General features: G+C 50.7%; 1 protein-coding gene across 2 annotated transcripts in view; it reads right to left on the reverse strand.

Moving 5' to 3' along the window:
* The window catches only part of MAPK4 (mitogen-activated protein kinase 4), a 134,007-nt gene that overhangs the window by 36,449 nt on the left and 81,869 nt on the right, over nt 1-15,689 (reverse strand). For both annotated transcript variants that reach the window (XM_080684662.1, XM_080684661.1), the window contains exon 2: nt 8,136-9,568. In XM_080684662.1, coding sequence (XP_080540788.1) covers nt 8,136-8,681 — 546 coding nt within the window. In that variant the 5' untranslated portion in view covers nt 8,682-9,568. The remainder of the gene's footprint in view (nt 1-8,135; nt 9,569-15,689) is intronic.

Consider the following 15,689-nt stretch of genomic DNA (forward strand, 5'->3'; position numbering starts at 1 on the left):
TTAGCCTTTTATTATATAGGATAGTATGACATGGTTGCCAAAACACCACCTGCAGCATGAACAGCAAGTCACTTACAGAGTAGAGGTGCCACACTCCCAACCAACGCTTCTGGCTAACCCACGGAGCATCCATTCTGGGAGGCACCTTTTAAGAAAGGGTCTGGCGCCGAAACGGGTTTGGCTCAGTGGATAGAGCGTCGGCCTGTGGACTGAAGGGTTCCGGGTTCGATTCCGGTCAAGGGCATGTACCTTGGTTGCGGGCACATCCCCAGTGGGAGGTGTGCAGGAGGCAGCTGATCGATGTTTCTCTCTCATCGATGTTTCTAGCTCTCTATCCCTCTCCCTTCCTCTCTGTAAAATATCAATAAAAAATATTAAAAAAAAAAGAAAAAGAAAAAAAAGAAAGGGTCTGGCAAGTAGGAGGAGCGGAACAAAAAGGCAATCAGGATAGGGTGAGCTCTGGAAACACGGTCATCTGAAGAGCCAACAGGGGAGTGGAGTGCAGTGGCTGAAAGCATGGCCCCGACAGGAACTGCTGGGCTTTGAAACCCAGCTCTGCCATTGACTAGCTAGATGACCTTGGGCAAGTTACTCCCTGTGTCTCAGTGTCTTCATCTGTAAAATGGGACAACACAGCACTCATTACATCAGGTTGTTATGAGGATTCGGTAGGTGAGTCACTGTCCAGCACTTAGAACAGTGCCTGGACATCACTGTGTGAAGACAAAGGGGTTCTGGGCTTCAGAGATTGGAAGGGGCATGATAGATGGCTTCAGATATTTGAGGGCTTTATCCTGAGACGTTCTTAAGGACCACACCCTACCCAGTGTAAAGGCAGAGGCGTGGCTTTTCAGTCAATAAGCATTTAATGAGCATGCATTATGGGCCAGATGCTGTGCTAGGTGCTGGGAACACAGATGAATGAGACCTACACTCTTTCCTAAGGGCTCCACTGTCTATTGGGGAAGAGGCATGTGAACAGATAATCACTATAGAGTAAAGATAACTGCTTTGGGCAACCAGAGGAAGATGTAATTAATTCTCCCCTGGAGAGCTGGGTGGAGCTGTGCAGAGGTGGATCTTGTGAGCAGGATCTGCAGGGATAAGTAGGACTTTATGTGGGAGCAGCGAGAACAGTGTGTGGGACCGGAGCTGTCACCGCGTACGATCTTTTCTAGGGAACGGTGACACGTCAGGGACTTTACAGCGCAAGTTGAGAAGGGTGGCAGCAAATGAAGCTGGAGCTAAGAGCTGGTCTCTCGCAGCTCAGAGAAGTGTGCTGCTGATGTGGAAGGTAGCCAGCCAAGTCAGGACAAGCAGAGCAATCTGATACTGCCCCCTGAGCCTTGTATTCCTATGCTACTGTCTTCTCGACAGGCAACCACAGCAAAGGCTGCATAAAGAAACTGCATTTCGGGAGAAAATTGTAAAGGATTTGATTCCATTTTCTAATCATCCTTCATCAGTATAAACACAGGAATATCTGTCTAGATATCGAATAAGACCGCGTCATGCTCCTGGGGCATTTACAACCTGGGGATGCCCAAGTGGAGAGACTGTGGAGCAAAGACTGGAGGCTGGAACTCTCTTCCCACCAAGACTGGAGATATTATCTAAAAGGGAGGTCCCTTACCAGCTTCTGTTCCAATCCCCTAGGTCAAATTTTCTCTTTTAAAAAGGGATAGTTCATAGCCTTTTAAATAAATCTTTTCAGCTCCACTGATTTGGAATAACATGCTTAGTGGCCTAAGAACTTCTAGCTGAGCCCTCAGCAAGTTGTCCTTCCCCAAGACTGTTTTCTCACGGGCTCTGAGTATGGCTGGGCCTCTCTCACTGGATTCCAGCCCTATTTTGGGATCCTAGGAAGCTCTTACTTACTCCTTACACCTTAAGGTTTCCACCTGCAATGTGGAGACCTTCCAAAATATAAACACATAGAACATCACATGGCCACCCCCTTGATGACTAGCAAAGATGCTATTTCAGCCAAAGGAAAAAAGTCCTCCCCCAGGTTCAGTTTCAAAGGAATCTGCTTTACGGAAGGTTTCTGTGTGTCTTCCCAGGTGGACAGGGGAGGTCGTCATGCTGTAGACAGATCCCAAGGCATCCAAGGAAGGCGGAGTGACCAGGAGAGGGAGGAAGGAGGTGAGGTTGAGCAACATCATGAAAACAGCATAAACGCTGCCGACAAAAACTCCACGCCAAGCCTGTGGAAGCTGGCTGTATGTGTTCAACATCACGTACCTCTTTGCCTCCTTTGGGACCTTGAATTGAACCACAGGCCTTAACAAACTGCAGTATCATCTTGCTGAGCTGTCAATCAAACACTCAGTCTCACTGAACTGTGAAAACCAGTGCCTCTGTTTTTACAGAATATCTAGCAAAGTAGTTTACACCAGAATTAATAGTATATGTTTTCTAAAATCATTGTTTATATCACCTAACTATTGTTAAGATCAAACCCTAACAGAACCAACATTCCCTTTGGTTTAGGTCCCTGGTGTGTGTAGCTTTCTGCCAAACTCGAGTGATGGTTGACCAACCAGGCAGTGTGCAATGTGATTGAGGTCCTAAAACTCATCCTGCCTAAAACAATCTTCCCAGCTGCTTGTTATAGTGCTTGGTATCCCCACCATTAACGGCCCCTTTTAGTTAAGGCAACTGCTTCAAACACACCTGCGTTATTGAGGAGGCGTTCTTAGCCTTCTTCTCTGCCCTGAAGTTTGAGAACCACAGCTTTAAGCATCAGCGGACACACCTGGAGCACCAGCTTTCTGTCCACACACAAGCTACTCCATGTCTTCAGATCAATAGTTCTGATCAGAATCACCTGGAGGCTTGTTAGAACACAGCTTGCTGGGCCCCACCCTGAGTTCCCGATTCAGTCGGTCTGAGATGAAACCTAAGAACTTGCATCTCGAACGAGTTCCCAGGTGAAGCTGATGCCGCTGGTCCAGCACCCACTTGGAGAACCCCTGCACTGGTTGGTTTCTAAGGAGTCTCCACGAGACACAGAGGCAAAGTGGGAAAGCATTCTGATCGTGAAGGATGTAAGAAAACAGAGGGCTGTGGAGTAGAGAGGGCTCAGGACCCAAAGGCAGGCCAGACTTTCTCAAATGATCCACCAAAACACAAGAGCCTTTGGTTGCCCAACTTCTGATGGGCCTCCAATCTTGCTTTCTTCCCTGGGTATTTTCTGTCTTCTGCCCCGGGAAAGGCTGGCAGGCTCCTGGCCACCCCAGTGAGGATGACAGGTGGCTCCCTCCCCTGGCCAATGGTGGCCCCTCCAGGAGTGGAGTGTTCACACAGCGAGTCAGGCTGTCCACCTGCTACTCAGGCCTCTGCACAGTCTCCCGGGGCCTCCTGACATGTCTTAGAATTTACACAGGGCTCAGTGAAGTCTTAAACAACATTTTTTTTCCTCTCTTTTGAGATCATCTGCTTCCTAATAGAATAAATTCAAAGGAAAACATGCTCTGATCCTTCACCTGCCTCTTCTCAACATAAAACACTAGTTCATGACCCACCCTAGTGCATTAGGTAAGGAACTAATTAGGACACCTACCAAGGAGGTGGGCAGCAGGGGTTCCTATCAGGACCACAAGCTGGGAAGCCTCAGGACGCTGGTCATCAGGAGGGGAGTTGGTTCCATATTTCAGTGTGTGTGGGGAAACTGACATCTGGGTGTATGCCTATTCCCCATCCTGTAACATGGCACTTAATGGGCAGATAGTTCTGTTAGTGATCCACCCTACATCTGAAAGCACTTTGACTTCCACACTTTCAACTGGACTCTAACAAGAATCCTATGAAATGATCAGAATGGGAGCGATGCCCCATTTGGCAGAGAAGACAGTTGAGAAGAGAGGCTCAGAAAAATCCGCGGGCATGGAGCTGAAGCACGGGCATTGTGCTTCTGGCTCAGCCACTCATTGTGTGACCTCGAGCAGGTCTCCTTTCCTTTCCAGGCCTCGGTTTTACCATCTGTGAAATGAAGGGAATGAATGAGATGATTGTGAGGTCTTCTTACAGATCTCTTAATAAGCTGCACAAGGAAAAGGCCTTGCCCGAGGTCATGCAATTAGTGAGGCGAGTAATAATGACACAGAGAGACCACGCTCCCCAAGCTGCCTCTGTTGAGAGACAGCCATCAGAGTACCCCACTGCCACCACTGCCATATCCCTGCAGTGTGGGCTACTGGGGCCTCTAGTTCCCTCTGGACATCACAAGGAGCAAGACCGCCAGGGGTAGGGTGGTAGGGGACACGGGCTCAGAATGCGCTCTGACTGTGACTGGAGCCCCAGTGCTCCCAGCTGCTCATTAAAGGGAAGACAGTTTCCTCTGGCATCTCCTTCACCAGACAAACACAATGGGCACCTACCCATGCCAGACTCCATGCTAGAGGAGGGGATGTGGAGGTTCATGGGACTTACTGTCCACCGTGAGAAAGTCATGATGAAGACAGTGAGATTCCAGCTGCTGCTTAGTGCCAGGTGGGTTGTACTTGGCCAAGGGACCAAGTCCAGCCCCCAGCTGGATCCCGAAGCCTATCACCGGCACTGAGCTGAACCAGCCTGCAAAAGGGGGCACCTTTTTTTGTAACTCACACCAAGGCACTAGCTGCAGCCCAGGTGAGCATGATCTCTTCAAGGTGAGTGCAGGATCCATAAAACTTGAGGAGGGGTTACATTTAGAGCAGTTCACATGTAAACATCCTCCTCCATGCACACCAGGGAGAGGAGATGCACACATCTCACCCCAACCAATCCATTGGCTGGAAGAATTTTATGCTCTCTTTCTTTTTTCCCCTCTGATAATATATATGATTGTTATACACACACACACACACACACACACACACACTAGAGGCCCGGTGCACAGATTGGTGCACCAGTGGGGTCTCTCGGTGTAGACTGCAGGGATCGGGCTGAAACCAGCAGTCCAATGCCACCTGCCACTCCTGCCGGCCTCTACTGCTCATCCCAGCCCTGCTGTGCCTGCTGCTGCCACTGCTCCAGGCTCGCTGCCGCTCTGCTGCGGTCTCCAGGCTGCAGCAGCCAGCTGTGACCCCTGCGTCTGGTGCCCGACAGTCAGCTGAGTGGCGCTCCCACTATGGAAGCACACTGACCACCAAGGGGCAGCTCCTGCATTGAGTGTCTGCCCCCTGGTGGTCAGTGAGCATCATAGCGACTGGTCGACCGGTCATTTCGTCATTCGGTCAACCAGTTGCTTAGGTTCTTATATATGTAGATATACTAGTATTAGCTTTCATTATACATGCTTAAATTGCACACTAATTTTTCATCTAGTTAAGATTTGAGGGCATATATTTTAATGCCTCTCCCTTGTATGTGCTTTCTTTCTTAGAGTCAAACCTTCTAACCACATGGAATCAATGAATTCAACTAGCTTCCTATCAGTAATGTGCTGGTAAATGACTCGTCTTCCATCTGTTCAAGGCAGCCAACCAAGTCAGCTGGCCATGTCTCAGGCACAGTGATTAGACTCCCTGGAGGAAACCAAGATGAACATGAGACGGCCCACAAGGAACCAAGGGGCTCTCAGCCTAGAAGAGCACAAAAGACACAGACACAAATACCCGTAAAACAAAGCGGAGAATGGTTGTCAGTGCTAGAAGACCCGGGGTCTAGGATGGGGAGAAAGCGCTATGGAAATTCAAAGGAAGGAAAGATCAATTCCAACTGGGGATCCAGAAAGCCTTCATGAAGGAGATGGCTCACAGAAAGACCACCCATCAAGACACAAGAAGGCCCAAGTTCAGAGCCCTTTCGACCACTGTTGGCCAAGGAAGCTTGAGAAAGCCAGGTCTCTGTTTTAAAATGGACCCTTTTTCCTAAGTGCTTCCCAGCATTCTGAGGATTAGGTGAGAACGGACTTACTAAATGCACTTCGGGTAAATAAAAGCACCAAATGTTAAGCCTCCATCATCACCCAGGGAAGAGAAGGGAGGAAGCTAAACGCAGAAGGTAATGAGGGAGGAGGTGGGTGAGGGTAGTTGGCCCCTGCCAAACACAGGACTGACGTGAACACCTACTGGGCTTGCACGTGGCTCCAGTGATTTTTTTAAAAACTCCAATAGCTGATTTGATTGAAGCGAGCCCACGGAGAGTAAGGCAGAGCATTTTCATTCCCCTGCATCGGGCAAATGAAAGTCCCATTCAGAAAAGTGGCTCCCTGCCCTGCGGAATGCGGTGACAGCCACTCACGGTCAGTATCCAGTGACCCTCCCAGCTCCCAGCGCTGGGCCTGGGCCCCGGCCCCATGTGCACTCAGAAAACACTCAAGAAATGAATGGATGGGGTCCTCACTACTCTCCAAGGGGCTTTACGTTTATACTCCTTTTTTATTCATAACCACAAGCCAGTGGGCAGACAGGGCGTGTATTATCAACCCTGTCAAGAAGGGGAAACTGAGGCTCCCAGACGGGGAGCATCCACACCCCAACTTAACACCATCAGAAATGAGCCCAGGCGTCTGCCTCCTCACATAGCGTTCCTTCCTCGAACCGTGCCCCTCCTAGGAATTGTTACTACAGCTTCTTTGCCCCAAATCACCTGCCCTGACTGTCCTGAGGGACTGTTCTGAGCACTTTCCCTGTAATACTTCACTTACTCAGACTCTGTAATCAAGGAAGGTCCTATTATTATTCCCAGTGTACTGGTTTATTCCAATTCAGAAGGTGATTTTGTATAACAAAGTCATGGACTCTCTTATTACCAAATAAAAACTAATTTGGGTTAAAATCTTTGGTTCAGTTGCTTGGAGTCATTGCTCCTTAGAGGATAGAGAAGGTAGAAACAGCACCGGGCATTAGGAGGACAGGAAGACTTTTTTGTTTGTTTGTTTACCATGGACATTCCTGCCTTCAGAGTCGGCTGTCAGTTCTGACAGATGGCCTGGCTGTAGGAGGAGAGCACAGGGCAATCTCCTGGCTAAGGCGGCACCAAGGAGCTAGCTAGAGCCATCTGAGCTGATTTGGGCTCTGAAATCTGGGCTGGAGCCCAAGTTCCAGCCTGTGAGGGTGGGACAGGGAACCCTGCCTCCCCCTCCCCCAGACACCCTCCCGCTGCAGCTGCACCAGGCAGGTCAGTGCCTTTCTATGCATCTGTGACCTTCTGGCTGCAGGCAAATTGGGTGCCGAAGCACGTTCAAGGTCAGAGCTACCCTCCCCTTTCATGACTCACCCTAGCCCCTTGGTTTATGGTGCACCTACTTCCTAGGGGATGTTTCCATTCTAATAAAAATTTGTGGCACGAAGGTTTTGGCTGGAGGCTGGAAATGACACTCACCCCCCAGCTCTGGTGAGGGGTACCTGGTGACGTGTGCTCGGGCTGAGCTGCGCAGAGGCTTCCCTAAATGGCAGGAACCAGGGGGTGAGGGGAATAGAATTTCAGAGAATTTCCAGCTCCTAAAGGGAGCAGTGCATTAGGTAAGAAGAGGTCTAGAGGAGCGTCTGTATCTCCACCAGATGGCGGGGTCAGCTCTGATCTCTGCATTTAGCCACCCACCACAGGGGGTCTCAACAGTACCACCCAGACACCCATAGCTTCATCACACTCAGGGACCAGGGCATTGAGGGACCTGGGAGAGCTGAGCCATTTGCTGGATAATGGACACTGAGGATGAGTTGATCAGATGAACTTGTCCACTGACAGAGAGAATGGGACGCAGAGTGGGTCAGCTTTTTTGGGAGGAGGAGGAGGAGGAGAAAGAGGAGGAGGAGGAGGAGGAGAAGTCAAAATGAACCAGCGCAAAAGGCTGGTGTGGTGGAAGCCTCATTAGGGATGCTAGAGGCAAATTCACCCACTGCACAGTTTTAAAGTCACAGAGTTTGCAACTGGAAGAAATCTTAGAGAGAATCCAGTCCAACGAACGCCCTCTTGCACAGCCTGGAGTTATTGGTCATGGCCACATGGCGGAGCCGAAATCAAGAACCTAGACCACCCCCTCAACAACTTTTCAGGCCAGTGGTCTTTCTAACACCCTCCAGCCTCCCCCCCGACACAGACCCCAGGCCGCTAATTCCCATGGAGCTGGGAATACCCTCTGGCACACTGCACGCATCCTGAGGATCCCATGGACCACCCCTATCCGCCATCCCGGCCACACATACCTTGTGGGAATAATGCTGGTCGACGATCCTCGCCAAGCCAAAGTCCCCGATCTTGAGCACGAGGTCCTCGGTACTGATGAAGATGTTGGCGGGCTTCAGGTCCCTGTGCAGCACGTTGGCCGAGTGGATGTACTTGAGCCCGCGGAGCAGCTGGTACATGAACAGCTTGGCGTGCTCCTCCGCCAGCGTGCCCTGCTCCAGCAGGCGGGCCAGGTCGGTCTCCATGTGCTCCTGCACGATGTAGGCCACGCTGAACTGGAACAGCCCGCCCTGCAGGTTGGTGCCCTTGGGCCCCAGCACCTCGTACACCTTCACGATGTTGTCGTGGTCCAGGCGCCGGATGATCTTGATCTCCCGGAGGGCATGCTTCATGCTGCGGGCGTCGCTCAGGGTGACCTTCTTCACGGCCACCTTCCGGCAGGTCCTGCTGTCTGTGGCTGACAGCACCAGCCCGTTGACGCCGAAGCCCAGGGGTCGGAAGTCAACAAAGCGTCCACCGAGGTCATACCCGTAGACGCTGGCAAAGCAGTCTCCCTTCTCGGCCATCGTTGGCTCAGTGGTGGTCCGAGGATGCCCGTGGGACGGAGGGGCGGTCGGGAAAGGCCAGGTCCCCGCTGGTGGCCTCCCCAGCACACCTCATTCTGTCAAGTCCCGAGGCTGAGGGATGCTTTTTCTCGTGGTGATGTCACTGCCACCAGCTCCCTGGAGACAAGAGTGGCACATGTCCATGCTTGCTGAGCTGCAGAAGTTGGAGGCTCATGCTGTTTTCTTAACAAGCCCTGGGAGGGCTGTCCACCCACGCCTGCGTGTCCCGAGCCCTTCTCCACACGGAGAATGGCTCATGTTTCTTTCACATGGAGCATCTTGGATGGAGAAACCGGTCTCATTATCCACGTGAACGTCAAGTTTTCTCTCCTGAGGGACCACAAAGTAAGGATGCAGAACGCTCCCCTTTAAGTCCTTTGAAAGAAGTTCTTTCAGGCTGAAATGCTTTCCCGCTCTGCGCTCCTTCACTGACGATGGTCCAAAGCTCAGTTGTATCACAGCCTCTGGCAGCTTCCCAGCTGCTCTTTGTGTCCCGGGCAGAATGAAGGGATCCCAACAATGGGTTCTGGAGGCTCCTCGGGGCTTCTTTCTACCTCTGCCGGCTCCCCTTCCTACCGGCTCACCTTAGATCCTGCAGCCCAAACCTGCGGGTGGGCATCGGTGAAGGAAGCTGGAGAAACCCCAGCACCGCCCATGAGCTGCACACCAAGTTACACCCGAAGTCCCAGATCGAGGGGAGCTCAGCTGCCAGGCCAGGCACCTCTGGAGGCTTCAGGGGGCAGCATCCTCTGTCACCCCCTCATCCATGCCTCTTTGAACGAGACTGTGCTCTGCCGGACTCCGAGAGGCTGCGGGAACCCGGCATCTTTCAGACGGAGTCTCCTTCCCTGTCAAAGAAATAACGTTGGTAAATTTCCACACTCGGCTCCCAACACCTTCCCACCAGCGCGTTTTGTTAACCAGCCCTGGTGTTATTTGATCTGTCCAGCCACTGAAACACTGCTTGCTCAGGGGATTCCAGGCTCAGGCGCCCAGCCCCCCCTGCTGTGTGCGGCTCCCCTGGAAGAGGGAAGATGGATTGATTTGATAAGATCATCAAGCGGTGTGCCTTTTATGTAAATGCCTGCTCCCCGAAGGTTAACACTCACAGGTTGTAGGAGGGAACGATCAGCTCTGACCTTTGAGAAATTCATTCTTTAAGCTCTCCGAACACACACATCAGCGCTAGCCGGGGAGGGTGAGTGGACAGTAACCAGTAGCAGGCAAAAAATAAAGGATCAATCATCTTGTTCTTCCACTTGGACCCCTTTTCTTCCCTCTTCTGCAAATGCCTTTGAATATTTTAATAACTTAATATTCAAATGAGCAGTGTAATTACAATGGCATTGCTTGCTTTCCATGTAGATGACATAAGCACACATACCCAATTGCAAGGAAATTGTATTGCCGCCCCAATAAAGGGACTCTCTGCCCAGCTGGGAGGCTCAGCATGACACTGGCATGGTAGACTGTATTCTCTTGGAGGATGGGGACCTAGCTCTTCAAAGCAATGGGTCAAATCCAATCCTGACGGCTCCCTGGTGACTGCTAACTCCAATTACAGGCATAGGACCCAAGGAGGGAGAAAAAACTGCAAAACTAGCGATATAAATTCAGTCTGAGGAAGTCACATGTTTTATAAGTTTATTAAGTCCACAGACTCACAAAGAACAAACATCGCGTCCAGAACAAAGGCGTGAGTCTAGCCAGGGCTGCTTCTGCGTTCCCATCTCATGGCAGGGTCCTCTGTGGGGATACTTTCAGGTCTGAACCCTGCACAACTCTGCAAACGATAAACGGAGCAAAACAATGGCCAATGCTCTGAATTAAGCAGGCAAATTAGGGGACACAGATGATACGAAATAGTAAATAATCAGGTCCCCTCTAAAAACTCCTAATGAAAGAAATTTGCCAAGGGTCTGGGACACAGTCCTTGCTCAATAGATGCTACCTATTGTTGCTGTTGTTGAAAATTCCCTTACATATAAATAAGAAGTAGCACTGACTATTCTGGTGTCTCATCAAACCCTCAGCAAACCTACTCTGCATGTTTTTATTGGGCCCCGCAGCAAAAATAACCATCGACTTGCAGAATTTCAGCCTGGGAGGCAACGTAGCAAACAGATCCCGGGTCCTTAGCGGGGGGTGGTCCTGCCCTCCTGGGCTCATTTGAGGAGCCACTACTGGCCTTTAGCGAGCAGGGCCCGATTTGCTAACCATTCTGCAGAGCATCTCCATCAGTGAGGAACCTGAACCCACCCCAAGGCCAGCCCCTCCACCGAGAGTCAAGTTCTCATCTGCCCGTGAGGGCACCGAGGCTCCGAGAATACCAGCTCAGTGGGTCTACAGAGAGAGGGCCAATAAACATGGGATGACATGATAAATGAATACCGTTCACTCCGAGGACTCCCAGCCAATTAGAGCCAGCGCTGGGACCACCCACTGAGCTACGGCCTAACGTCTGTGCTAGTGAAGTCCACCTGGATGTCTGGTTCAGGGGAACCAGAGAGGTGCCCAGTGCCCCACTCCATGCCTCCTCGGACCCTGCTGCCCAAGGCAGGTAACAGAACCTAAATTAAAGCTTCTTTCCCTTTCTCCCCCTGTGCCTGGGGTGGTCCAAGGACACAGCAAACAGAAGCATTTATTTTGACATATTTTGTTTTCTGAGGGGAGGCTTAAGCCTTCTTCCCGTTCCAGCCCTCACAGGGTAGTAAACAGAGACGGGAATGAGCACCTAAGCAGAGCGATGACATCACCAGCAAGCCCGAAGCAGGATTTGGATCAGCTGTGTGAGATCAGCTGCAATGCAGATAACCTGTGAATAATTAAGAGGTGCTCTATTTATGTTTCAAAAGTCTTTCCTTTTCCTCTGGCGGGGGGTGGAGGGGTGGAGGGGTGGAGGGATGGAGGGGTGGAGGGGTGGAGGGGTGGAGGGGTGGAGGGGTGGAGGGGTGGAGGGCGAGATGGCGAGATGGCGGGGAGGGGTGCGCGGAGAGGGGAGGGACTGTCTCCCGTGTGTGTGTGTGTGTGTGTGTGTGTGTGTGTGTGTGTGTGTGTGTGTGTGTGTGTGTCAGTGGATTCCCAGCACACTGTCAGCTTCAGTGGGCAGGTACCGCGTCACCTTGCACAGCCTCTCCCCCTTCCTCGTGTGCCTCTAAGTTTACTCTTTCGGCTCCTGTCTTGCCTCTCTGCTTGCACCTTCCTGGTTCCTGAAATGTTCTCCTGCTTCCTCCCCACATGTTGAAACCCTGCCCATTATTCAGAATCCAGGCGAAGTCTCACTTCCTCTGCGATGCATCCATCCAGTCCTCAGCGACACTTTACCCTTTCCAAACGCCTGTGGTGTTCGTGTGTGTACTGTATTTGACACTTTCCATATCCTCATTTGGGCTGTGATTTAACTTTTAGTACATGTCCACCTCCCAACCAGACTTTAAGTTTAAGTCCAGGGCTCAAAGCAGCACTCAGAAAATAACTGTGGATTGGAAGTATCCAGGGACATCGGTTATGCCTCCACTCTTGTCATGCCCACATTCCCCAGGCCTCCCCTTCCTGCGCTTGCTGCTCCAATGCAATGTGCTCATTTTAATTTCTGGGATTCCTGAGGCTCTGGTTTACAAAGCAGCTTGCATTGGAGTCTCACAATAAGTCCCAGCCACTCTGACAAACCAGTATTTCTGAACTGCAACTCCCTTAGCATCATCTTTGGCTTCGATGCTGCCTCTCTCAGAATGCCAACACTGACCAGGCAGCCTTCATCTGACCTTTTCTCTGTTCCCATTTGAGTTTGCTACTATTCATTTCTTCTCAAACCTCTCCATTTTCTAACCTTCTTTCTATCATCTATACATATAAAAGGCTAAGTGACCGACCATTCGTCCGTCCCACCGTCTGACCGACTGACCGACCGGCCGGTACATATGACGTGCATTGGCAATTTTAAAATAAATGTTGACTTGCACATGTGTGATACATATAAAGCTCTCTCTGGTGCCAATTGCACACATGTGTTTCGATCTGTCATTGTCGATCGTGAATTTGGTTGTTTTTGTTAACATTCTGAAGCTGAAAGAAAGTGGCGTCATGGACAGAATATGCGAAGTGATATTAAAATATTTCTTCTAATTAATTTTCTTTCAATGTGCACGAATCCGTGCACTGGGCCACTGCTTCTTCTATCATTTCTACTATCAACCCTTTGATTTTTCCACATATGTACTGATGACAGAACACCTATTACCTAAGAAGTCTTGGGTTAGTGTTCATTGCTTGTGTGATATACCAAGAGGTGTGGGCCCATCCATCCTGGCGAGGGGTAGACCTGGCATCTGGGTGTGCCCACCTGGGCAGAGGATTGAGTATGGCAGCCCTTGGCATGATGAGCTTCAGGGAGAAGCAGCATCAGTCTCTACTTGGAGCTGGTGGCTCAGAGCTGCTCTGAATCACAGTGTGACTTCTAACCAGGGACTTGGCATTCACCTTGAGAGAAGGAAAGGTCATCGGTTCAGCTGTGCTCAAATAACACCCAGCAAGGAAAAGGCAGTCCAGGCTCCCTGGATTTCACGGGGAACAAACACAGGAGTAGAAATATCTACCCCAGCACTCCTAACAGTGGAGTTTCACCTCTCCACTGACTTCTCACTGGCTCTCCAGAAGTATCTTATTTGAGGCCAATTAATTATCCTCTCATGCATCCAACCTTCTAACATGTGGAGGCAAACCAGAGACGAGATGGTGTGTGCCAACTGTCCTTTCTGGGATTCCTGAGGCTCTGGTTTACAAAGCAGCTTTGGAAAGTCTAAATTTAGACTCACCTCCTCGCCTGCTCAGAGCCTCCCAAGCCTCATGCTGTTGACTTTCAGCAGGAACTACGGCCCCCAGTGAGGTGCTGACATTTCACAGACGCTGCTTTCTTCCCTCTCCTGAGCCCCCAAAACGTGCAGGAAATCCTTCTCAGACAGAGATCATGTTCATTTACAGGCGAACGGCAGGACACTGCACAATTCTATGCGGCACTGTTCCCATCACAGCCAGGTCTGTGTGACTCTAAGGTTTGTGATCCCAGCCACTGTGTCTATGTGAATGAAGTCCTGTAGGCCAGACACCAGCAAATTCTTCTATGAAGGACCAGAGGATAAATATCTCAGCCTCTGCAGGACATACAGTCTCTTCTTCAACCACTCAACCCTGCCTTTGCAGCACAGAAGCAGCCACAGATAATACCCAAATGAAGGGCATGGCTGCATTTTAATAAAACTTTATTTATAAAGATAGTAGAGAGCTGGCTTTGGCCTGGGGGCTGTAGTTTGCCAATCCCTGCTCTAGATAGTGTAGGAACTCCCTCTAGCTTGTTCCTGAGTGGGCACCGAAGTGTGCTGTAACCCAGGGTCCTTTCCAGCTCTTGTTGCACCGCCTCCTCCCTCTTGGACTCAGTCCTCCTGCTGTCCTTCATGGTGGCACTATTCCAGGACTGCTCCCCTCCAGGGAGGTACCCTGAGCTTGGGACCCCAGGTTTAGTTAAGCTCACCTATAGGTTGCATGGGCTCAGGGCCCAGCTCTCTGCTCTCCACAGGCTACCTTCAGGTTCTGCAATTCTATGTCCTGTTGATGCACCTCACTCCTAAGGTGCACTTGGATTTTAACAGAGGCTTTCTGGAGAGGTGGCAAAGACGACATGCTGAAGACGTAAGTACACTATTCAGGGCTGACTGTGGGCCAAGGGCTCTGCCCTTCAGTTGAGTCTCCCAAGAACCCTATGAGGTTGTTATCATTCTCCCATGAAGTCTTCAATGAGAAGTGACTTGCCCAAAGTCACACCACTAGCTGGGATGTAAATGCAGGTCTGTCTGACGCCAAAGCCCACACTTGTCATCATCATAACACATGATCTGGTTCTCACCATGAACCCTCTAGGCCCAGTGTGACTTCCCAGGCCTAGCAAAGGACAAGTTTGGGGTAAGCACACCTTGTGGTACTTCTCAAATTAAAGCGAGAAGCAGCCCCCTTTCTGCCTGTATTCAGTCCAGTGTGGAGGCCATGGTTAATAAGCTCACTTTATGGAAAGAAACTGAGAAATGGACATTGAAATGAGAGTAAGAGTTGAGAAAAACACACACAAAAAAACCGATAACACCAAGTTCAAACAACCATAACCCTGCCTTCTAAGTCCTGGAATAGTGCCACCATGATTTCTTCTTCAACTGTAAACCTCAAATCCACAGGAGTCTGTGGCTGCAGGGACTGGCCATTCTAGAGAGGGGCTGAGCTGAGCATTTGCCCAGCTGGCTGATTGGCAGAGGCCCTCTAGCTGGCACTACCTACCAACCCAGAAACCAGTCCCACTTCCTCTGAATGAACAAAAACCAGGTCTGGGACAGCTATGGAGCAGCTGAGCCCAACTCAGGGATGACTCATGATGGGGCTAAACCAGGGTTTCAACCTCAGCACGACTGACATTTTGAGCAAGATCATTCTTAGCTGGAGAATGTTTAGCAGCCTCCCTGGCCTCTGCCTACTAAATGCCAGTAGCAACCCTAGGGTGACAACCAAAAATATCTCTAATCTTTAGAAACTACCACCAGTGGAGGAGGACGAAAGCATCCTTGGTTGAGAACACTGATCTAAATCAGCAGCTTCCAGCAGAGACAGTATTGGCAGCTGAGCAGAAGAGCCATTGGTTTGGGGGAGCTGTGCAGGGCCCTGGGGAAAGTTTAAGCAGCCCTGGTCCCGACCCACTAAATGCCAACAGCACTTCCTGGGTGCTGTGCCAGCCTCGCACATTTCCAAAATCCTAGAGGCCAGTGGTATCTCCCACACCCATCTCTGTTGAGGGCCATGAGTCTAAGCCAATCATAGCAATTCAATTCCCCTTTGGCAGTGGTTGGTTTAGGGGTGGTCACATGATCCAGTTCTGGACAATAAGCCTCAAAGGAACATTTCCTGGGAGCCTCGCGGGGCGGGGGGGGGGGG

This window comes from Plecotus auritus (assembly GCF_963455305.1).
Source record: "Plecotus auritus genome assembly, chromosome: 8".
In the NCBI taxonomy this organism is placed as follows: domain Eukaryota; kingdom Metazoa; phylum Chordata; class Mammalia; order Chiroptera; family Vespertilionidae; genus Plecotus; species Plecotus auritus.